The sequence below is a fragment of the Stegastes partitus genome, unplaced genomic scaffold (assembly GCF_000690725.1).
Source record: "Stegastes partitus isolate 25-593 unplaced genomic scaffold, Stegastes_partitus-1.0.2 Scaffold559, whole genome shotgun sequence".
Classification (NCBI taxonomy): Eukaryota; Metazoa; Chordata; class Actinopteri; family Pomacentridae; genus Stegastes; species Stegastes partitus.
In genome coordinates, this window is record NW_007578290.1 from 272,767 (window position 1) to 296,383 (window position 23,617).

The following is a 23,617-nucleotide window of genomic DNA, read 5'->3' on the forward strand; positions in this document are numbered from 1 at the left end:
TCTGCTTTAACAGAAACATGGCTCCATGACAGCATCCCAGACGGACAGACAGCTGGAGGGGATGCAGACAGACAGACAGCTAGCTCTGGTAAAGCCGAGGTGGGGGCTGTGCATCTATATGAACAGAGGCTCATCAGACCCACATCACAGCCAGCCTTCCTGCATCGCTGAACCCCCTTCAGTCCGCCTACCGTCCCAACCGCCCCACAGAGGATGAAGATCCACCACCTCAGTCATCACCCACGGACACAAACACCAGCACTGCTGTATCTCTGACGCAGCAGGTTTTGTTGTATCTCCAGGAGATTTGTTTGCGCTGTGAAAGAACCAAACGCATGATTCGTTTTATTTTTGTGACAAAGATGGTTTTCAAAGATTCACAGAATCTTTACAAGTGTGTAACGTTTTGTTCAACACTGCTCATACCGTATTTAGTTCATGCTTCAAATGGAACCATTTTTCCAGTTTTCATTTAAATTTACCAGGAAACGTAAAAACCAGTTTGAAGGTGGATGACATCCTGTTGCTGGATTAAAGACTAATGCACACGTCTCAGCTACATACTCACCAAATACCTTTCCGAGAAAAATGCTTTTGACCAGGTTGAACTGGGTGTCTGAGGCCTCAGGCAGGGTGTACGTGGACACCGGGTAGTGGTCCAGCTGAAGGACACAGACAGGAAAGGAACAGTGACACATTCAACAGACAACCTGAATCTCCATCTGTCCCTGTAGCTCTCTGTCTCTGACGTCTTTCTTCTGGTTTCTCTGTGGCCATGCCGTTAGCTAAAAGACTCTACAGCACTGAAAACAAAACACAGTGCTTCTGCAGCAGCCCACCTAACCACCGCCTCACCGGCTGGAAGAAGCACAAGCACCGTATTGTGGCCATTGAAGGCATGGTCACTCAGCTGCACAAATCTGGCTTTATTGTACAGTAACTCTGTGTAACAGTGTTTTTCTGTGGCATGGCTTGTGTCGGGATCATATGGTCTAGTGTGCACTAGATGATGACTCTGCTGCTGTGGAGCCACCACAACAGATCCTCATCAGTGCAGTTTTCAACTCAGAAGAACTCTTTAAATATTTTTTTCTACCCTTTCATCTGTAAATGTCAAATCATTTTAGGAAACGTGCACAGCTGTAGCTCTTCCAGGGTAGAAAGTATCATGTGGCTACATCTAAAAATAACTGCTTATTTCTGTACATTTGAGGACAGACTGTCAGTGAGCAGGAGCAGAGCAGCTGTAGATCTCTGAATAAAAGCAAATACACCACATTTATGCTGCTTATTTTAAACATACATTATTTAGTTGAGCTCTATGCAGGAAGCACTAACCTGTAGCTGAATCTCCCTCAGGTTCCTGGTGACGTTGACGGAGTGAGGCTGTCCGTTGGCCATGTTACGGTGGTCAATGTCTATGGTGTAAGGTTCTGCTAGTCCCCCAAGACTGTAGCGGATCTGAAGAGTGCCTGGACACATGATCGTACAGACACAGATACAGCTCCTTAAAAACATACAAATAAATGAACAGCTGCATTAGATATGATGGGGGAAGCCTACCATTGTGTCTGAGCACAACGGCCACATAGTCTTGGGTCCTGGAGCTGATGTAGACCAGGATGCTGGGAGCACTGTAAGTGCTGAAGCTGAACACCAGCTCCTCCTTCGTCAGGTTGGCCTCACTTGGAATACCAACGACCGATCGACTCTTCGTCTCCTGCAGAGCAAACAGTCCCAACTCTGGCAGGAAGTCGTAGCGCACCAGGGTTCCTGTCTCGAAGTAGCCACCGACATCTAACGAACACACACAGAACGGTCGATCACTACCGACAGACGCATCGTCTAATCTGACCTGATGTAGTCGAATGTAACTCGATGTGCTGCTGGGCTACCATCCGTGCAGAAGGGTCCATCGTATGCAGTGAGTGAGCAGTCACACGAGTATCCGTTGTACTGCTCCACACACTTCCCTCCGTTCCTGCAGTGCATCCCATAGCTGCTGCAGTGGCCCTGGCAGCCTGGATTCACCCCCGACGTGGTCTTCGCCCTCTCCTCCAGGTCAAAGATCACACCATTAATCTTCAGAGCACGCATGCAGCCAAGGAAGCCCCTCTGACCACTCGAAGCACCTGGGACATGGGAAATTAACCGTAGCACAGTTAAGACAAAACAACTGAGTCCTACAAAGGGCGCACAGGGAAGATACGACAGACTCACGCCAGCACAACAGCATCAAAGTCACTGACACTGGTATCGCAGTGATCATCAGAACATGGAGACTCCACGCAGAAAGATCCTCACCGGGACGCCAACCAGCGACTTTCTAGCTGTGAGGCCACGGTGCTAAACATCGAGACACCTGCAGCCCCTCACCTGCCTACCCAGGGTTCCTTGTTTTATTGGTTATTGTTTCTCACTGCTCATCTTTTCTCTTTCTGTTCTCGCCAACCGGGGAAGGCTGATGGCTGTCCATGGAGTCTGGCTGCATTTCTGTCCCACTGTCATCAAGTTCTCAGCATGTGGGAAACTGTGAAGTTTATCTGATCTTGATCTGGTGTATGATGCTATGATATGATGCTATTTAGATGAATTGTACATGAAGTGCACCAGTAAGCATTTTTGTCATCAACATTTAGAGCAAAGTCTCAACGAGGCTCCAAGGATCCTTCTCCAGGTGTTCCTGTAGCGGCGGTGGGAAACGCTGCGTCACATGGTGTGTGTGTGTGTGTGTGTGTGTGTATGTACGTGTGGCTCACCAACATATAGATCGCTGTAGAACTCCAGCTTTGCGTGGCCCTGTGGGGGGGTGGGTCTGACCTCTCGGTACTGTCCATTCAGCTGAAGCACTGCCTCCTTGATGTTCTTCTCAGCCTCCACACGATGCCACTGGTCATCGTTTAACGGCGCTGGCGAGCGGACGCTGAGCTCCATCCGCTCACTGCCCACGTCAAAAGAGAAGAAGATCACTGAACCTCCTGTGAGAACCAGAAGGAAAATCAGACATTAGGAGCACTTTGGGGTTTTTCATCCTCTGATCCCTTCTCACTGATTTTTAATTACTACATTAGAATCTTTCTAAAAACTATTTTTCAAACTACGTCTGTCTTACTGTGTTTAATTTGTTTTGGCTTGCTACTTTTTATTCTTTATGTCCTCATGACTGATGTGACAGGAACCAGAGAAACAGACCACATCTCTCCAGTGTTTGCTTCTCTTCACTCCAGAATATAATTTCAAATCCTTTTCCTTACGTATAAAACCCTCGATGGCTCCATCTTGTCTTCAAGACCTCGACGTTTTAATGAAATTACTGAAAGCAGAAGGTCTCTAGAATGGCCTGGCCTCCTACGTGGATCATAGTGAAGAAGAGAACATCTTTGTCTTCAAATGAGCATCACAGGAGCGTTCCATCTCATGCTGTCTTCCCTTCACTCTATTGAAAGCATTCATTGAGTTGTGTGGTATTGTGTGCATTACTGAAGACCATCATACATGTACACATCACAGAAGATTCGTAAAAGGAGACGTGGATAAGAATAACTGGTCAGCATGGTCAGGAAAAAAGCTGCAAGACCATCTCCAAGACGCCTGAGGTTTGTGTGACTGCAGCCAGCCTGGACGTGGCCACAGGAGGAAAACAGACCAGAGACTCAGCTCAGCGGTGGAAATGAACTAAAAACAAAACCCCAGTACAGTCTTCATTGTAAGCTGATTTCTGAATGAAAGCAGGCAACATGGAAGAAGACAGAAACACAAAGAAGGTGAGAGTGCAGTCTGGACAAAGTTAAAACTACTTTACAGCTTCTTGGTGAATCACATCAGCTCGACGTCCAGAAAAGCAACAAGCTAGTTAAAAAACAAAGCACAGCGGTCCAGCAGGTGTATTGTGAACCTACTGAGCTGAATCAGACCAACGTGTAGCTCCGTCTGTGCCGCCTCGTTTCTTTTGTTGCATTATTTAAACTCCAGCTGTTGCAATAAAAATGAATAGCATGTCTGTTCTCTGGAATATCAGTGGTGGATACTCATCACGGTTGTCCCTTTTAGCCTGTTTCTGGACAAACTGTGTTTGGTGGACGGTTACTGATCATTTAGGCCACACTGGGACACAACTGTCTGCAATTAGTGGCGGTTAAAGCTGACATAATGCTCTACAAAACATTTCCTGTGAGTTAATCCAAGGCATGACCGAGTGCTGTCTAATGGTCACCTCACAGATCAGAGGCTGGAAACACGGCAGGGAGGCGGCGTCTTCACGCATCACTTAGGTCAAAGTAAACTGTACGTTTAAAGTAGTGTCCTCAAGATGACTGCAGGATGTTGCACAGCGTACACACACACACACACACCTCTGAGCTCAATGTGAAGGCCGCCGGTGCTTCCCAGGTTTTCTAGAAACACTCCATGAGTGGAGGATGTCTTAAAGTAGAAGGAGATGTCAGTGCTGGTCTCTCCTCTGTAGGAGGGGAAGTGGAGGAAGGAGGCAGGGCTGGTGAACGAGGCAGCGTTCCAGTAGCTCCCTTCAGAAAACAACAACAGGACACACGTTCAAACACTGACATGAAACATCTCATATCTCTGGTAAAGAGAGGGATGGACAAACACTCACGGTCGCCACGGCATCTGAGCGGCCCGACGGTCAGCTTGGCCTCAGACCCAGCTCTGCTCGTGTCACCAACCACGACCTGGCTCACTGGCAAGTGATCCTTATAGACCAGCAGACCTGCATCCTCCCTCCTGAACACACACACACACACACACACACACACACAGCATCAGGCTGTGTCTAAGCTGACTGTACTGGTCACACTGGTCTGAGGACAGCGACACCAGTACACACAGCTTCACTACAACATGTCATAAAAAGTTCAGTGTACACATCTACCGTTAACTATACCTATAGGATCTCCTGTAACGAGGCAAACCAGAACAGAATCATTCCTGGCATACACAACAGGTCAGTTTCCATCCTGATACCATACGCAGCGTGTGGACGGCCTGCTGCTGCTTCATATTCTTGGATTATCAGCTTTCTGCATTGCACCACAAAATGAACTGGTCTGAGGTCTGTGGTGCTGAGTTTCCCATTGAAATGTGGGGAAGGCTGTAAACCTACAAACATGATAAACGATGTGTGACTGCATAAACAGGTCAATACATAAGTGATAGAGAGGGTCAAAGGTAAAGCAGGAGAGCAGAAGAAAGTGGTGGTTTTGTGTAACTGCCGTGTAGAATACGTCCTGGAAGCAAGAGACATACAATAAAAGAAATAAAGCAGAAAATGTGAACTTCCTGGTTCTAGATCCCGAGCACACAGCTTCCTGTAGTCATAGGCAGTGACCTAAAAGCAAGGCGGTGGTCAGACGCACTGGAGAGGAGGATTATGTTTCAGGGTAAATATCAGACTGTGTATCCTAACGAGTTAAAACATGAGGCGCACTCACCAGGTCCGCAGGTCGGCGTCACAGTTGCAGTAGTGTTTGGGATCAGTACAGTTGTGTTCAATGCCACAGGAACACTTCTGTATCCCTGGTCCTGAACCTCCCCAGTAGGAATGCCTCTCATTGGCTCTTCCTACCCACCAGGTGAATGGGGTTCCATCTGAACGTCAAAGCAACAAGCTAGAGTCACTTTAGTTCATCTCAATTAGATCAAATTATAAGTCTTACTTTGAAGATGTCCTGCTCATTAATGGTGACTGGACTGAACTTCTACAGAACCGTTCTACCTCAGTGCTACTCACAGCGCTTTACAGTGTTTCTCATTCACCCATTCACACACATTCATACACCAATGGTGCCACCAGGAGCAGCTTCAGGTCCAGTGTCTTGGACTGTGAAGGGGATGGAACCACCAACCGTACGATCAGAGGACAACGCTCTACCACCTGAGCCACAGCTCACTGGTCACATGCAGTTCTTTGCTGATGATGAGCACTCTGACATGGAGTCATCATGAGCGGTTCTGGAGTGACGGGTACTTCACCTGGACTGTTGAGAAGACGAGACATTCGGCAGGCGTAGGCCACATACTGCTCACAGCTCTCTGCACTGCTGGTCACCGACAACACCTGGTCACAAAGGGGACAAACAGGGAACCTCAGGTATGTTTCACTGACTACATACCAACAACATAGGACTCTGTGTCATCTGTCTGAGGAGGTCTTCTTTTCAGGACACAACACCTCCATTTGTCTGTGGATTAGCTCCTTGCTGGAGGGTCTGAACATGTACAACATGTCATGGTTAGTACCAACACAGTATTGTGAGTTCTGAGAACTGAATTTAACCTGTTTAGGTTTCCATAATTATAGATGAGCTGTGAACAGACTAAATAGTGAATATAGGCTAACATCTACAGGGGCAGAGAAACACAACAAGTGGCAGGAAGCGATTTGTGAATGAAAACAGTGATTGTGTTTAAAAAGGAAGGAAGATCAGCAGGATGAACAGCATGATTGTTTTTATTCATGGAAATGTTGTGTACTGAGTCACTACGTATGCCTGCAGTGGACAGGTCTTTATGAATGATTAGCCATTATGTGTATGTTGGTTTGTATTATTTGGTCGTCTATGTAGAATTGTCAGCTGACTAATTAGAACGTCCATTCATTCTGTCTCCACCTAATATTCCCCTTTAATCTACCTCAGCTTGTAGCTGCAGGCCTTTAAAATTATGATCAATGTACGAGGTGTTTCAGAAAAGTTCCAGGACTGGTGTCACAAAAGATAGATTATAAATCAAACTACAAACTACCAGTGTTCTCCTTCCCAGTAATCCTCCTGGAGTCTAACACCCTCCTCCAGCCTTCTCTTCACGCAGCCATGCACTCCTGGAAGGATTCTTCAGGATCCTCTCAGCCCTGTCCTCACAGCCATCTTGATGTCGTCCACGTCTTCTAAGCGGGTCCCCTTGATGAGCCCTTGAGCTTGGGGAGGAGGAACCAACCCCACGGAGCCAGGTGGGGTGAGTAGGGAGGTTGCTCCAGCACGGAGATGTTCTTCTCAGCCAGGAGCTGTGGGATGCTCAGGGCGCCGTGAGCAGGTTGTCATGGTGAAGCAGCCTCCACTGGTCCTGACACAACTCTGCCTCTTCTGGACGAAGCAAACGCTGCAGGATCTCTGTAGACGAGCTGGTTGATGGTCTGAAGGGGAAACTCCTGGTTGGTAGTTTGGGTTTGAGATGTATCTGTAGTGACACCAGTCCTGGAACTTCTCTGACACACCTCATAATACAACCCCCCCCCCCTCCGGTGTACCTGTTCATCAGTCACATTATAAATGATCTGCAGCACTGCCTTCCCCTCCTGGTCTGCCCCGGAGACCGAGGTCTGAGGAGACAGGTTGTTCTTCAGGATGGTCCAAACTCTTTCCCCTGAAGGACCAGAAAACAGCGTCAACAGTCTCTCACATCTTCTGAAGCAAATATTCACCACATGCACACTGACTCCAGTGACACACACAGAAACGCATGAGGACTGATGCATGTTTCCGTAGTAACAGGCAGGGTCGGATGTTCTGCAGAACGAGCACAGCTGCTGAAAATAAGTGCTAAAAGTAGAACAGAAATCTGTGGAGAGAGCACTGGTGGCACTTCTGTTTCTCTGTCTTACCTAAAGTCACCTCAGAAAATTCAACGGATGACCCGACAGCACTCTCACAGTGATTTGTCTCACCTGCCATTTCACAGCTGACTCTAAAGGGGGCGATGGAGCCGCTGCCATCAGGGTCGATCCAGTAGCTTCCAGAACTCTTCCCCTGGTGCTGATACTCAGCACAGGACTGCTGATGCAGAGCTACAGGGGAGATGTGACACACAGTTAGCAGACACAAAGCCGTGTGTGTGTGTGTGTGTGTGTGTGTGTGTGTGTGTGCATCAACATCCCATGAAGCAAATGGAGGCTTAGGGTGAGGGGATGCTTGGTCTACATAATGAAGCTAATGCAAGTCGACACAAGGCGCTCACAGGTGTGGCAGGTGGCTCCAGTGTAGCCGGTGCCGCTACAGTTGCAGTTGAACGTGTCCCAAGTTTGAGAGCAGTGACCGCCGTGCTCACAGTGGTTAGGAACACACCTGACAGGACACAGAAACACACAGCAGACTGTTAACGGTGAGGGTAACGCAGGCTTCTGCAGCCCACAGTCATGGCTGTGAGACGACATCACTACTCACCGTCTCGCTTTTGTTTTTCATTACAAGTAAAGTTTAGAATTCTGATTCTGAGCTGCACACCTGTCTATGATGGCACACATATCCAGGCTGACATTTTCAAACGTTCCAATGAGCCCCTGCTCCACAGCCCTGAGGTCCGCCAGGTGGTCATCAATGTGGATCATCTGCATGCAGCCCTGGAAGGAGCGCTGGAGTGACCGGGCATTCGTGTGCAGGAAGTAGCCTGGAGACAAGGGGAGGAGGTCAGAGGTCCATCAGAAGTCAACACTCACTGAAGGAACAGACATGAAACACACCCAGGGAGAACCAGACAGTTTGTCTGTGCCGAGTCTTTCTTCTACTTTCTGTCACCCTTCTAACAGCAGCCATGTTTGTAGACCACTCAGGTCTCTGGTCGAAAATCCGACACCCCAGAACAAACCACACAACAGATGGAGAGTCATTTTTCATAATTCAGATGTTTTCACAAGTGACTTATCGATGAGGCTGTATGTTCCATCAGGGATATTCTCCAGCATGTAATAATAATAATAATAATAATACTTGATCAGATTTATGAAGACTTTTTCTAGACACTGTCACTCATTCATCCACACACATCCATCTGGTGGTGGTAGCTCCGGCTGTAGCCACAGTGGGGCAGACTGACAGAGGCCTGGCTGCCATTCTGCCCTCCGACCACCACCTCAACAACCCATCCATACACATCCACACCAGGCAGGTGGTGCAGTGTCCTGCCCAAGGACACAACAACCATGACACAGGTTACAGGGTGGAATCAAACCACCAACCTTCTGATCACTGAGCGACCCGTTCTACACCCTGAGCCACAGGGTTAGGCTAAGCTGAAAGCAGCCTCTCTCCCTGCCAGCATCCTCAGGACTTTCTCCAGAGGTGTGGTGGAGAGCGTCCTGACATCCTGCATCTCCACATGGTCCTCCAGCTGCAGTGTGTCAGACAGAAAGCCCTGCAGAGGATAGTTAGAGGAGCTCAGAGGGTCTCCTCTGTCCAAGAACTTCTCCAGAGCTGCTGCAGGAACAGGACCCTGAACATGGTCAGGGACTCCTCACACCCTCTCCATCAACTGTCTGAACTGCTGCCATCAGGAAAACGTTTCTGGAGCGTTGAAGGAAGATCCTCCAGACTGATCAGCAGCTTCATGCCACCAGCTGTCAGAACGCTGAACTGCTGGTCCAGAGATGCCAACACTTCTTCATTTAAATGCTTTAAGTTCCTGGATCCTGGAGAAAGGCTCTCTCATCCTGCCTGTCCTGCTGTGGACGAACAGCACCATGGCAACAAACTGGATCTGATTTGAAAATGTCATGCCCTCCACCTCTGGCTCCACCTAGTGGCAGTTCTTCTCCCTCCTTCCCCTAACCTCTTCTCACACAGGTGGAGGGCAGGTGCAGCTCATCTGCATCAGTGGATCATCTTCAGCTTCAGGGAGCGGTCTCTTCATTGTTCATTCATCACTTCACATATGAGACACGAGCAGACCATAAACTAGACTGAACAAAAACATAAACGCAACACTTTTGTTTTTGCTCCCATTCTTGACCTTTTATGTGGCCAGCCTAAGACACACCTGGTCAACAATCCTGCTGTCCAATCAGCATCTTGATACGCCACACCTGTGAGGTGGATGGATTATCTCGGCTCACTGACAGATTTAGACAAATCTGTGAACAACACCTGAGAGAAACAGGTCTTTTGTGTACATGGAAACGGTCTCAGATCATTGAGTTCAGCTCATGAAAAATGGGAGCAAGAACAAAAGCGTTGCGTCTATATGTTTGTTCAGTGTGCCTCCAGTTAGTGAGCCCCGGCCCAGTCTGTAAGTCTGATCTCCAGTTCTGCGCCGTGATCCCATTCCTTCCTGTGCCCTAGTTCTGACCCTCTCTGCTGCCTTCAGACCACACCAGCTACAACCCATCTGAGTCCGTCTACCGATCATCTTGTCTGGATTATCCACACTCACATCCTGCTGTGGGAACGCCAGCCTGGACCGGCTTCTCCCTGGACACACCACGCTGCCACGCCACCGATCCCTGGAGTCCTCCCCTGATCCCCCCGTCTGTCAGGAAGCTCTAATCTTAGTCTTTACGCCTGTTTAGGAGTTGGAAACTGATTTGCAGTTTTGTGTCGCATAGTCGCTAAATAGTTCTGTTCATTGTCTTCCTGACAGTTTGTCTGCCAGCCCACTAGAGGGCACTGGTTGTTCTGTAGCTAATGATTCCTACTTCCTGTGAAACATTTATTGCAAATAAATCCTCTTTTGATTGCTCACTTTTGTCCGCCGAGTCTTTGTCCATGTTGGAGTCTCTGGATCTGATCTGTGACATGAAACCGCTCCACACGGAACCATAAGTAGTAACACTAAGTAACGGTAACATCTCAGAAACGATCAGGACTCAACGTGCAGGAGACGAGGGAAGCCTTGTACCCTTTGTTCCTTTGCTATGTGTTATAGAAACTCAGCCACTAGGAATTGCAATAAGGCTCATAATAATATCTGAACACTGCTCACAGGCCGACAGCAGCACCTCCACCTCAGCTGCTGTACCTGTTCAGAGGCCACTACTGGAGTTTAACACTTACCCTTTACTGTACCCAGCTGCTGTTCAAGAGATTAAAAAGGACATACAAGATTACCGTCTTACACACATGATGGGTGTCTAACACCACATCAGAATAAAAAATCAGGATGAAAACGGCTTCATATTTAGTCCAATACGGGAAAATGATTCATTCACCCCAGGAAGGTCTGATGGGGGGATTAAAACATGGGCAGAAGGGTAGAAATGTCTAGACTGGTGTTTCATTTTCCTTTCTTTAATTTACTGCAGGAGCTGCTTAGTACTGGGATGAAGTTATTTTACTCTTAAATGTGGCGAGAAACCATCGTCCTTTGTTATTGTTCTGCACAGAAACACTCTTTTTTGGCCCATTGTTACTGTCAGAGTCTATGAATGAAGTTTAAGGAGCAGGTTTGAAGAATTGAGAATTGTGGGAAACTGAGCCCAACGACACCGACGGCACCAGACTGTGATCATTGAGCACACTGAGCTAACGGGCTCTGCATTACAGCAGCCAGATCTGGAACCAAAGTAGGTCAACGGGGTCCAAACACAGAATCACAGGTCTTTCTAAAAGTCCAAGCTGTTGTTACTCTTTCTGTTTTACACACGGGCCAGCTGACAGTCTGGGCTGGGCCGGCACTGGGCTGGGCCGGCACCAGATAACCTGAGATGCCCGGATCACTCCTCTCCCCTTTCTCTTCCTCTCCTCTGATCTCCTGACATCCCTCTTCTCTGCCACCAGTAGCCTGGTTCTGACGCGCCGCCCCATCGGGACCACAGACCCGTTTGCCCCCCCTACTGGTGGGCCTGGCCACACACATAGCATCAAGCTGCTTTAGCTTACAGGTGTGCTTTTATCATGTTTTGTAGCAACAACTTGATGTGATGACACACAGTTAAATATCCATGGACCTGAAAGAAGCTGATGAATGTCATTGGATCAGTGCTGTTCATCGCCTGAACAGAAGAACATCTGACACTGCCACCACTTCAAGACACCGCCAAAGTTACTTTAAACTGCTAATCATCCTTTTCAGTAATCACCTCCAAAATAGTAGGTTCCTCCAGTCTGGATCTGGATGGGGATAGCTGTCCTCACTGTGGACGCCTCGTCTCCATCCACCGTCAGCATAGCGTAGTTTTCCAGGGCGTTGAGGTGGATGCTGTGCCACTGGCCGTCATTCAGACCTGAGCCTGGAAGGCAAAGCACACTTCAGTCAGTGAAATCTGAACAGGACAAAACCGGCAACAACAATAAAAACATCAAGATGCAACAAAAAACCACAAACAGTAAATAAAGCTCCTTTAATAAAATAATCAAATATAATAACAGTTATCAGAGCTCACCTGAGGAGATGTCAATACGTGCGTTCTTCTTCTGCGTCACATTCATGTAGACGGTGACCTTGCCCTCCATCAGCCCCACCTCCACCCAGCCATCGGCCAGGGCCGTGAACATCAGCAGGCCGTGGGGGTTCCACGTCCTGAACGACAAACTGACGGACAGAGTGTCACTGTCGCTCTGTCCCAGCAACCGCAGGAACGACGTGGAGTTGAAGAAGACGGGGAAGGAGTTGGACTCAGCACAGGAGAATGTCAGGTTACGCTACAGCGGAAGAAAGACAAAGATATGTATTAAAACAGAAACTAAAGCAGTCGATTCCTTTATGATCTACAGGTGATGAATTTCATTCTTGGGAAATTATTAGTGACTTCAAATCCACATCAGAAACGTCAGGCATCCTGGCTCCGCCAATCCCGTCGGTCCACCGGCTCCAGCTTCTCCAAGGATAGCCAACATTTAACCACCTTCATCCTGCTCAGCTCTACAAGTCCTCGCACCAAACCTCCCCTCATCATGTCTCCTCCAGGAGTCGACCAGTCTCACTTTGTTTAAAACTGTTTTCTCTCGTTTCCTTAATCTAGGATGGCAGGTTTAGCAAATGTGTTTTTATTTATTTATGTTCCTTCCAGGGTTTGGCTAATGTTGGGGGTTCTAGATAGCGTGTGTGGTTGGCTTTAGTAGCCGTGCTTCTATTGTTCTTTTCTTTTGTTTGTAAATTCAAATCACGCTGGCAGTGTTGGATGCCATAACTCCCATGGCCCCAGCCTACATCCAGTTCACTTACAGCCATCACCAATGAGCCTAAATCAAACGGGGACTTAACGCCATCGCTGGATTCCCAAACATAAGTGGAGCCACAGACTGCACCCACATCACATTCAAAGACCATCACTAAACAAATTTCCATCCATCCATCATCTCTACACCTTAATCCTCACCATAGACTGTATAAAAGATGGACGTAGCAACCGGCCCTGAAAAATGAAGCCAACCCGGAAGTGTCAAAAACCTGCAATATCACTACGTCCGCTAGCTGCTGGCTCCACAAAGCCCTGGCTCCCATAGACTGGAACTGGAAAAGAAATGATCACAGATCACCAAATACTGCATTCCTATAGCTCAGGATTTTTTTCTTATTAGTTTTCATACTCATAGTCAAATCCAGAGATCAGGTGGCCAATCTGAAAATAAATCAATACTGAATTTTTCAAAAATCGTCCACATTTTGCGGGGCAAGGGGCGTGGCTGGCTTGATTGACAGTCGGCAGCGAGGATGCAGACGAAGCGAGCAGAAGGCGGTGAATGTGGGCGGGCAGAGAGGGCCTGCCTCTCAATCCGTCTGACCAATCACTGCTCCTATGGCTCCGCCCCCCCCCTCCCACGATTGTTGCACCACTGGCTCCAAAAATCCAAGATGTCAACCAGGAAGTAGCAAAACCCTGGCTTCATTTTCTCAGTGCAGAAACCAACAGGTGACGTCACGGTAGCTACGTCCATCTTTTATACAGTCTATGATCCTCACTAGGGTCACGGGGGGGGCGGAGCCTATCCCAGCTGACTCAGGGTGAAGGCAGGTTCACCTGGACAGGTAGCCAGCCTATCACAGGGCTACACTTAGATAGATAGAGAGAGAGAGAGGGCACATGTGGAGAGCAGAGCAGGTCTGATGAACTCGTCTGTGGCAAATACTATCTGCAGCAACACAACACCGTTAATCAGGTTTGATTAACTCTAACTGTGAGACATGTCTGTGTCGCAGAGAAACAACCTGCAAAAAGTGAACAAGAAGCACAGTCCTCAGCACAAAACACACCATGAGCTGCTTTCAGAGTGGCTAAGGCTATGCTAATGGCTAGCAGCGGAACCAGGAGGAGCTATTACCCTCAAACATCGTCAGAAAATACAATAATTCATAATGATGCTTTAAGATCTGGTCCTGAGTGAGCAATAAAAGTGAACAAAACAATGCATTAATAATAACTTAATAATAATGAAACTATTAGGAAAACAGTATATGGACCTGCAGGGGACAAACTGTGACTGAGCTCAGTCAGGTGACCTCGTCGTAAACAGGAGAGCGTCATGTGACTTTCATCTTCCTATTTCTGTTGTACATATTTGGTTATAAATAAATAAGTATGAATTAATTATTAATGACGTAGTCAAGTGATGAATACCAGGTTCTCTGCTATCACATCCTGTTCATATATACTATTTAATGTATAGATTCAGTAACAGCAGGGAACACGTCAGTCACAGCTGGACGACGTCATTATGAAGGCTTACTACCATATGGTGTTGTGACAAATGACAGGTTCCCTACTATTACATGCTCTTACTATTTCACATTTAATGTATATATGTATAAGTTAGTCATAGTAATCTTTATTAATGAACAAACTCAGCTATGAATGACAGGTTCCTGCTGTCACGTGTTGTTATTTAATAACTTTTGATGTCTATCGGGTCCATGTATTGGTTATCGGCCTTTCTTGAGCACTAACAATTGATACTGACATCGACCCGCAAAAAGAAAACCTGTGTAGTGACCGAAAGCAGTAGGATGTGGATACAAGCAGCCAAAAGGAGTGTCCTCTGTAGTGTGTCAGGGCCTAACCTCACAGACAGAGGGAGGCACTTGGACATCTGGATACTGCTTGGAATTAATGTCAGTGTACATGACTCCACAGTATGGAAGACACTGGGCCAAAATGGCACCAGTGGGAGAGCTCCTGGCTAAAAAGAACATGAAGGCTCAGCTCGCATTTGCAAAGAAACATCTGGATGAGCCTACATAAACATCCTGTGGACTGATTAGTCAAAGGTGGAACTTGCTGGAAGACATGGGTCCATCACATCTTGTGTAGAGTATATAGTGCATTCCACAAGACAACCACCATAGCAGCAGTGAAACATGGTGATGGGAGTGTGATTGTCTGATGCTGCTTTGCTTCCACAGGACCTGGACGACTTGTCATAATTAATGGAGTCATGAATTCTGCTCTCTGTCAGAATATCCTCCTGGAGAACATCCGCCCATCAGATCATGAGCCAGAGCTCAAACACAGATGGGTTCTGCAGCATGACACTGACTCAGCGCACATAAAGGCAAGTCCACCTCTGAATGGCTCAAAAGGAGCAAAGTTTAGGTTCTGGAATGGCTGAGTCAAGGTCAGGACTTGAATCTAACTGAGACGCCGATAAACTGGGGTTATTTCAGGGCGCTGTGGGTGACTGTAGGAGACGGCTGCTTCTCTGGTGGGCTCTGCACTACCGAGCCTTTTTTCCTTGTTTTTTATATCTTTTCCACTTTTTTTGTCTCTCCTACACAGAAACCGGGTTTATTCTTCAGATGCTGGAAGTCTATAAAGAAGCTTGTGTTCTCTATTGCAGCCAACAGATTCAGACTCCTGGTGGTTCAGTCTCGAAGCGGGCGAAGAAGAGGTTGAGTTCTTCTGCCAGCTCAGCATCGCCCTCAGCAGCTCTGATGCCGGGTTTGTAGTTGGTGAGGTGCTGGACCGCCATCCATGCCTGCCTGGTGTTGTTGCTGTCCAGGTGGTCGTCGATCTTTCTCCTGAAGTCCTCCTTGGCCTTCCTGATGATTCTCTTCAAGTTAGTGCGGGCTGTGCTGTAGAGAGCCCTGTCTCCAGTTCTGAAGGCTGAGTTTCTCTCCTTTAGCAGCTGCTTCACCTCTCTGGTCATCCAGGGTTTCTGGTTGGGGTAGACCCGGATGCGTTTCTCCATGGTCACCGTGTCCGCACAGTTCTTAATGTAGCACAGAACAGTGTCTGTGAACACATCCAGGTCCTCGTCCTCAAAGATGTCCCAGTCAGTGCTGTTGAAACAGTCCTGCAGCTGTAGAGAAGCACCATCTGGCCACGTCCTGATGGTCTTAATGGTGGTGGGGGTGGATTTACAAAGGGGGGTGTATGCAGGGATGAGTTGTAGGAAGATGTGGTCAGACTTGCCTAAGTGTGGTGCAGGTCTGGCCCTGTAGCCCAGCTTGATGTTTGTATAAATCTTGTCCAGTGTATTGGCTCCTCTTGTCGCACACTTGACATGCTGGTGGAGTTTAGGGAGCACTGATTTTAAGTCCACATGATTAAAATCCCCAGCGATGATGTGCACCGCATCTGGATGTTGGTTTTGCTGCAGGCTGATGTTGCAATGTAGCAGTCCGAGGGCCGAGCTAGCATTAGCATCCGGTGGTATGTAGACAACAGTTAGCATGACCCCAGTAAACTCCCGTGGAAGGTAGAACGGTCGGCATTTCACAGTCAAATATTCCAAATCAGGGGAACAATAGCTGGCTGCCGTCTCTGTGTTGTTACACCAGTTGTTGTTGATGTAAATACACAACCCTCCTCCTTTGTTCTTATCGGAGTCACTGGTCCTGTCAAAGCGCAGTGTTGTGAAGCATGCTAGCTCGATAGCTGAGTCCGGGATGGATGAATGTAGCCATGTTTCGGTGATGAGTAGGACACAACAGTCTCTGGTGAAGCTATCCGAAGCTGCCTGGAGCCTCAGCTCGTCCATTTTGTTGGTGAGGGATGTTACATTAGCGAGGGAGAGGCTGGGAAGTGGTGGTTTGTGTGGCCACTTCCGTAGTCTGGCTAGCCCGCCGGCCCTGCATCCCCTCTTTTGCCTCCCTGCGCCGCCTCCGCTTCCTCCTCGTTGGGAACGTGATCCACAAAGAGCCGGCGTCCCTTGTTATGAACCCCGGGATGTTGTATGAACGAGAGGACTCCGCTGTAATACTCATCTCGCACGAAACTCCGATTTTTAACAGATCCTGTCGGCTGTAGGTGACGTTAGCTCGACAGAAGGCAGTTGAAACAAGCAAGACATACATAACAAATACAAAAACAAAGCACTGAAAGTGAGAGCACAGAGTCTACGCGCGCTGCCATCTTGCTCTCTTGATTTCAGAATATTTGACCATATTTATGACTGAGCCTTGCTAGTTGGAGCAGCCCTTCTGGCAACTGGTGTTTCCCAGGAGTGACACACGTCAGGGTTTTTCAAAATCTGCTCTCAACTGACCCACTATGAGCACAAACCTGCAAAAATATGTTAATGAACTGCCCAAATCCAAGCTCCTGTTGCTTCAATCATGACATTTCTAATTCTTCATTACATTTAATTAAGTTTTCTTACCGCCCTTCCCACTACAATCGTCGTTTTAAAACTGTTGTAAAGTTGGAGTAACTACAGGTTGAGTGTCTATACAGCAGACGTAGTTCATCCAGGCAGGGTTCCACATTTCCTACACCACACTCCAAGCAGGACCATTTAAGTGACCTTGAATTAGGTATTACTGGAACTACTATAAGTTGAGCTTGTTGCTGTCATTGAAGGTTAACTTGCTCATTTACTTTACCTGTTCTACTCACAGGATATACCAAACATCGATATAACTATTATATTCATGGCTGCCTTAAAATATACGGTTGTGGCTGTGGCTCACCCAAAGATGCCCAAGATCTCCACTTAACAAAGACAACCCTCAAGAGAGAACAAACTTGTCTTACAAAGCTGCTGGTGTCCACCTTCTTTCTTCTGACCAGGTTGGTGATGTTGTCTCCATTGTATGTGATTCCCTCCATGCAGCCCACAAAGTTGTCTTTGCCTCCTGAGCTGGGTTTTGCAGATACAGGCAGTCCTCCGAAGCTGATCTGAGGACACACAGCACAGTGGACATGGAATGACACCGATCTCTCTCTCACTCCTGTCATGCTGCTGTGGCCGACACTCACTTGTTCAGTCATTCATTGATGCCCATATGACAGGCACTAACAAGTTTGAAGTGAGCAGCAAATTGGGATTTGAACACTTTTATAGACACACAGCATTTTAGTCAACATGGAGCAGTGCACTGTAGGACTGTTAGCAGATAGTAGTGCACTAGGCAATGCACTCAGCTTTCCCTGTTCACATTCAGAACACACATTTATTATCTCATACACGGCTTTACCCCGTCGGCTGGTTGGCTAGCGGGTCTCCTAACAGAAAGCAGACAGGTACTTGGGGGCAGCTGCGAACCTTTTGGTTGTGAAAGCAAAAACGGTGTGGGCGGAGTTTGGAGAGGCTATGGACAAGGACTTGAGGTTGGCCTTGAGAAAGTTCTGACAAACCCTTCAGCGTCTCTATGAAAGGAAGGCAGGTCTTGGCCCTGGCTGTGTACAGGTCGGGAGAACCGCGGACCTGGACTGAGGATATTGTTGGAAGGTGGAAAGAGCCCTTCGAGGAGCTCCTACATTCAGCTAGCCCATCATCTGTTAAGAAGACTGAATCTGAAGACTTGGGGGAATTCTAGCCCACATCTGTGGCAGAGTCACCAAAGCAGTCAAGAAACCTCAGCAATAAGGGGCCAGGTGTGGATAATATTCACCATGAGAAGCTTGGCTGACTCTTCAGTGTCTTGTGGACATCGGTACCGTTGGAGAGGCATACCAAGGTGATGGTTCTCAGCTTCAAAAAGAGGGACCTAAGAGTGTGCTCGAACTCCTGAGATGTTCCGCTGTTCAGCCTCCCTAGCAAAGTGTATTCCAGGATACTGGAAAGGAAGGTCTTCTGAGCCCGTCCAGCTGGAAGGAGACCCCGGGGTAGAACCAGAGGGACTTTATACCTAAACTGGCCTGGAAATGCTTTGTGACCTGACCCCAGGTAAGTGGAGGACAATAAATCGATTGGTGAGATGTTGCATGTTCTTCACCACATCATCGTTCTGGCTTGTTTGACTTTCTTTGAAGCAATCATGAGTGGGGCTGAGTGAAGGATGTGGTTTATAGCGGTGGGTGGAATTCTTGTGGTGGAACATTTGCACACGGGGAGATAAAACTGGATAATCCAGTGAAAACAACGAGCTGGGCTGCCTTACTAACTGCAAGTGAGAGGAAGGGGAGAGAATGCTGACTAAAATGATGTGCCAACAACAGGCTTATGCACCATGTCTCGTTAATCACAACACTGACTTGTGTTAACAGAGCTTTATTAAACATCAGCCAACAACTCGTAGCAACATCAACAGCTACCGCCTTGCAGGAGCGCCCCCCATCCAGCCCCATCCAGCCCCATCTAGCCCCATCTAACCCCATCTTTCCCCATCTAGGCCCATCTCGCCCCATCTAGGCTCATCTAGCCCCATCTAAACCCATATAGCCCCATCTAACCCCATCTAGCCCCATCTAGGCCCATCTAGGCCCATCTAGCCCCATTTTGCCACATCTAGCCCCATCTAGGCCCATCTAGGCCCATCTAGCCCCATTTAGCCCCATCTAGCCCATCTAGGTCCATTTAGCCCCATTTAGCCCCATCTAGCCCCATCTAGGCCCATCTAGCCCCATCTAGCCCCATCTTGCCACATCTAGCCCCATCTTGCCCCATCTAACCCCAACTAGCCCCATTTAGCCCCATCTAACCCCATCTAGCCCCATCTAGGCTCATCTAGCCCCATTTTGCCACATCTAGCCCCATCTAACCCCATCTAGCCCCATTTAGCCCCATCTAGCCCATCTAGGCCCATTTAGCCCCATCTAGCCCCATCTAGGCCCATCTAACCCCATCTAGCCCCATCTAGCCCCATCTTGCCACATCTTGCCACATCTAGCCCCATCTTGCCACATCTAACCGCAACTAGCCCCATTTAGCCCCATCTAACCCCATCTAGGCCCATCTAGCCCCATCTAGGCTCATCTAGCCACATCTAGGCCCATCTAGCCCCATTTAGCCCCATCTAGGCCCATTTAGCCCCATCTAGACCCATTTAGCCCCTTCTAACCTCATCTAGCCCCATCTAGCCCATTCTAGGCCCATCTAGCCCCATCCTGTCCCATCTAGGCCCATTTATCCCCATCTTGCCCCATCTAGCCCCATCTAACCCCATCTAGGACCATCTAGCCCCATTTAGCCCCATTTAGGCCCATCTAGCCCCATTTAGCCCCATCTAGCCCCATCTAGCCCTATGGCGTCATCCGTTAGCGACACTGTGGTCTTTATCGTGCACATTCAACAGTTCACATAACACCCTGAACCTACACCCAGTAAGTGAGATTATTTTGGACCCACACCTGCAATAAGGAAATGTTTTTCAAATGAAAATGTTGGCAGTATGTTTAGTGTGTACAGGAAATACAGGGTGTACAGACAGCAATGACACACAGACCTGTGTTTACCTACTTACCCTGTGTTCAGGTGTTTCAGTGTGGAGGTAGATGAAGAGGATCTAGTAACACTAGAGTGGGCCTATTTAGGTCTCCAATGTAAACAGCATTCTGAAAGTCAGCCAGCTTTGTCAGAGTTGATGACCCTGCTTAGCCATACCACACGAGGAACTCCAGAACACCAGCAGTGAAGAAGATCTGTGTTTTCAGGGGTTTTTCAGCATTTTATGCCTTTATTACATAGCGGACAGAAAATGAGGGAGAAACAGATGGTGGGAACAATGACAGACAGAACCCTATCCAGAAAAGGACCAGGGCCATGGTGGGCACCTCAAGCACTAAGTCACCAGGCCATATTTTTGATGCATATGCAATGGCTGACACATCGCCAGTGACAGCGTATGACATGGTGGCCAGTGGTTTTATTAGTAGGTTTCCACCATCAGCACAGTTGATGGGAGTAATGTATGGAAACAAGTAGTGGAAACAAAGTGCTGTGACTGAGGCATGGGGCTAGGATGATGAAACTCCCCGACACCCACGCGTTCCTTACCTCATAGTCCAGGTCAAGGTTGTCAAACTCTCCATTAGTCCTGAACTGCTGAGTGTGGTGGTCCAGAGTGAAATTGACATTCCTTCGGTAACGTTCTATGACGACTGAGTGCCAGTGGTCGTCATCCAGCAAGCTGCCGCTGGTCACCGAGGTGTGGCCCTGAATGGACCCGTACTGGTTACTGCCTGCAGAGAAGCACACAAATGACACAGACATGGCCGGCTGTCGCGTAACTTCCCATTGCAGTCATCATCAGAGCATTTTTCATTTCAATGAAGTACAACTGTTTTTCTTGAGGACACCAAATAGTATGAAAGCTACCTAAGTTGATGCTGAGCTGCAGTCGCGCCCTGCGGAGCTCCAGGGAAATGTAGTCTCCCTGCTGCCCCTCTCCGTGGAGCAGCACCCCTTCTCCAGCTGTGGTTCTAAACTTCAGAGAGATGACGTCCTTCATAATCTTCATCTTTTTACTTCTGAAGCGATAAGAGATGACGCCATAGCCGTCAAAACTGATCACATCCGCCCCTAAAAGAAGGAGAAAAAAGAAGAAGAAGAAAAGAGAAATTCTATCGTCTGTCAGTAAAACAGGTCTGGGCTCAAGAACACTCACGTTGTGTCTGAAATCCTTCACACCAGTCTGAGGAAGTCTCCTGGATTTATCTTCATTAAACTAAGAAAGAAGGTATTTCATACACTGCTAGCAGCTGGAAACTGAACCAGGCAGATACTGTAAGCTACCCAACACGCAACACTTGCCCAAAATAATCCATTATGGTAGGAACAAAACAAACCACAGAAGGCTGTGGTCATAAGAGATACGAGCACGGTGATCAAAAAGGATAATCCCCTAATCAGAACTAGCAGGGTTGCCTTACTGCATGATCCAAATCCTCAAAACCTCAAGATTCAGTTTCATTTTCAGTGTGGGAACCTGCTAGAACCTGCCCAGAACCTGCAGAGAGTGGAGGGAGGGAGGAGGGTTCCTGGTACTCACAGTACGAGCAGCCATAGAACTCCAGACGGACTCCGATGCGTCCCTCCCTGCTCCAGTCCAGGGGGATGAAGCGGATGTAGCGGGCGAGGATGGCGTGCTGCAGCTCATGGCGAACCACACCCTCACTGTTGGTGTTACCCTCAAATGTCTGAAGCACAAGAACACAAATGCTGTATCTGTATATTGTTCCACAGCAAACCGTCACCCTGTTTCTCTTTGTTTTTATTTAATTCCAAACATTTGTTGGCAGGCTGCTGGTGCTCCATGCCTGACCCAGGAGCATCACAAGCTGGTCTTTGGTTAACCTGTTGTGTTCTCTGTTCGTGGTCATCATGTGCCCTCTAAAGCCGCATCTATTTTGTGTTAATTAACGAACAAGTACTGTGGATTATGGGGTCTTTGTGTGACCTCTGTTCGTATGTCAATTTAACTGCAAGAAAGCCTCTGAACTGAAACATAATGAAGCACGAGGAACGACGATAAACATCACGGCAGCTGTGGCTCATGTGGTGAAGCAGCTTGTCGACAAACTGCCAGGTCGTAGGTTTGACATCAGCCTCACTCCGTTCATGTGCCCATGTCCTCCAGATATTCACTCTGTATGTGCTACAAGTGGCAGGTTCGCTGCTGGCCTCAGAACAAACAGAAAACAGCCTCGAGTTTAGACTTCAGCTAAGTGATCTCTGTCTAAGTGATGCACAGATGAACTGTCCACCTTGACGCCGCAGCAGCCGTGAGTTCAGCTCCTGCTCACGACAGTTTGCTGCAGGTCTCTCTCTGTTCTTCTCCCTCCTTTCCTGTCTCACTCTCTCACTGTCCTGACTAATAAAGGCAAAAACGGCAGAAAAAATCATCTTAAAAAAAAAAAACAAAGCTTGCTAGCTATGAACTGACTGGACAGAAGATTTTATCGTGGCAGACTTTCCAGTTCTAACACCAAACCCTTCGCTGGCAGCATGTCAGTCAAAGCTTTGTGTGACTTTTGATGAAGATTGTAGAAACTGGTTTCTTACCCAGATGTTTCCGTCCTGTAGATAAGGCCTCCAGTTCTTCTGTGTGTCACTGTAAAGGAGTCGATACTTGCTGGTCCAATCAAAACTGCTGTAGCGACCCTGTGTCACTATGGCAACCACCTGCTTCCTAGAACCCAGGTCTACCTGTAACCACTGGTAGCGGTCTGTATCCAGGGGTGACCAGCCTCCAGCACCTGGATTGGCAGGTGTTGTCGGGTTGGGCAGGATAGAGAATGGGAGGCAGAGAAAAGGAATAAGAGCAGAAAAATGCTTCTGGACACAAACAAAATCCCATCATAAAGTGTCTTTACAGTTTAGAGCAAAGTTGTGCAGATGCTATGATCACAGTGAGTGTGGTCAGGATGGTCAGTCCAGGCACGGAGACGTGACAGACAAAGGACAAACCAACAGCGTCTCTTCATGAGCTCTTTGGATATCACGTGTTTCCAGAACAGCTGTAAAGCCTCTTGGCCTTAAACCTCCAGGTCTTTAACTTTACTGGAGGGAGAGAGCAACGTTCTTCTAAAAGATGTTTCTCTGATTGTTGTTTTAAAAATGGCATTACAGAGAACTGTCTGACATGTCAGTCCAAAAGCCCAACTGGGATCTACTGACAGCGAAGGACTGAGCATTTAACTCACACCACTGAGAGAGAAAAAAATCACCCCTTTAGAGTAGAAACTCATCCGTCAGTGTACAGGATCCATCCATCATCTCTACACCTTCATCCTCACTAGGGGGGCGGAGCCTATCCCAGCTGACTCAGGGTGAAGGCAGGTTCACCTGGACAGGTA

At 47.9% G+C, this 23,617-nt stretch overlaps 1 protein-coding gene across 1 annotated transcript in view; it reads right to left on the bottom strand.

The window, feature by feature from the left end:
• Positions 1–23,617, bottom strand: part of cntnap2b (contactin associated protein 2b) — a 37,752-nt gene that overhangs the window by 6,584 nt on the left and 7,551 nt on the right. Inside the window, exons 3-22 of the mRNA XM_008288465.1 lie at positions 22,824–23,058; positions 21,811–21,958; positions 21,138–21,341; positions 20,817–21,001; positions 17,633–17,776; positions 12,104–12,362; positions 11,801–11,950; positions 8,235–8,397; positions 7,969–8,075; positions 7,679–7,798; positions 7,262–7,377; positions 5,989–6,073; positions 5,448–5,604; positions 4,613–4,740; positions 4,353–4,523; positions 2,760–2,978; positions 1,896–2,132; positions 1,564–1,797; positions 1,339–1,472; positions 569–662 (exon numbers count right to left, since the gene is read on the bottom strand). Of these exons, the coding sequence (XP_008286687.1) occupies positions 569–662; positions 1,339–1,472; positions 1,564–1,797; positions 1,896–2,132; positions 2,760–2,978; positions 4,353–4,523; positions 4,613–4,740; positions 5,448–5,604; positions 5,989–6,073; positions 7,262–7,377; positions 7,679–7,798; positions 7,969–8,075; positions 8,235–8,397; positions 11,801–11,950; positions 12,104–12,362; positions 17,633–17,776; positions 20,817–21,001; positions 21,138–21,341; positions 21,811–21,958; positions 22,824–23,058 (3,290 nt within the window). The remainder of the gene's footprint in view (positions 1–568; positions 663–1,338; positions 1,473–1,563; positions 1,798–1,895; positions 2,133–2,759; positions 2,979–4,352; positions 4,524–4,612; positions 4,741–5,447; positions 5,605–5,988; positions 6,074–7,261; positions 7,378–7,678; positions 7,799–7,968; positions 8,076–8,234; positions 8,398–11,800; positions 11,951–12,103; positions 12,363–17,632; positions 17,777–20,816; positions 21,002–21,137; positions 21,342–21,810; positions 21,959–22,823; positions 23,059–23,617) is intronic.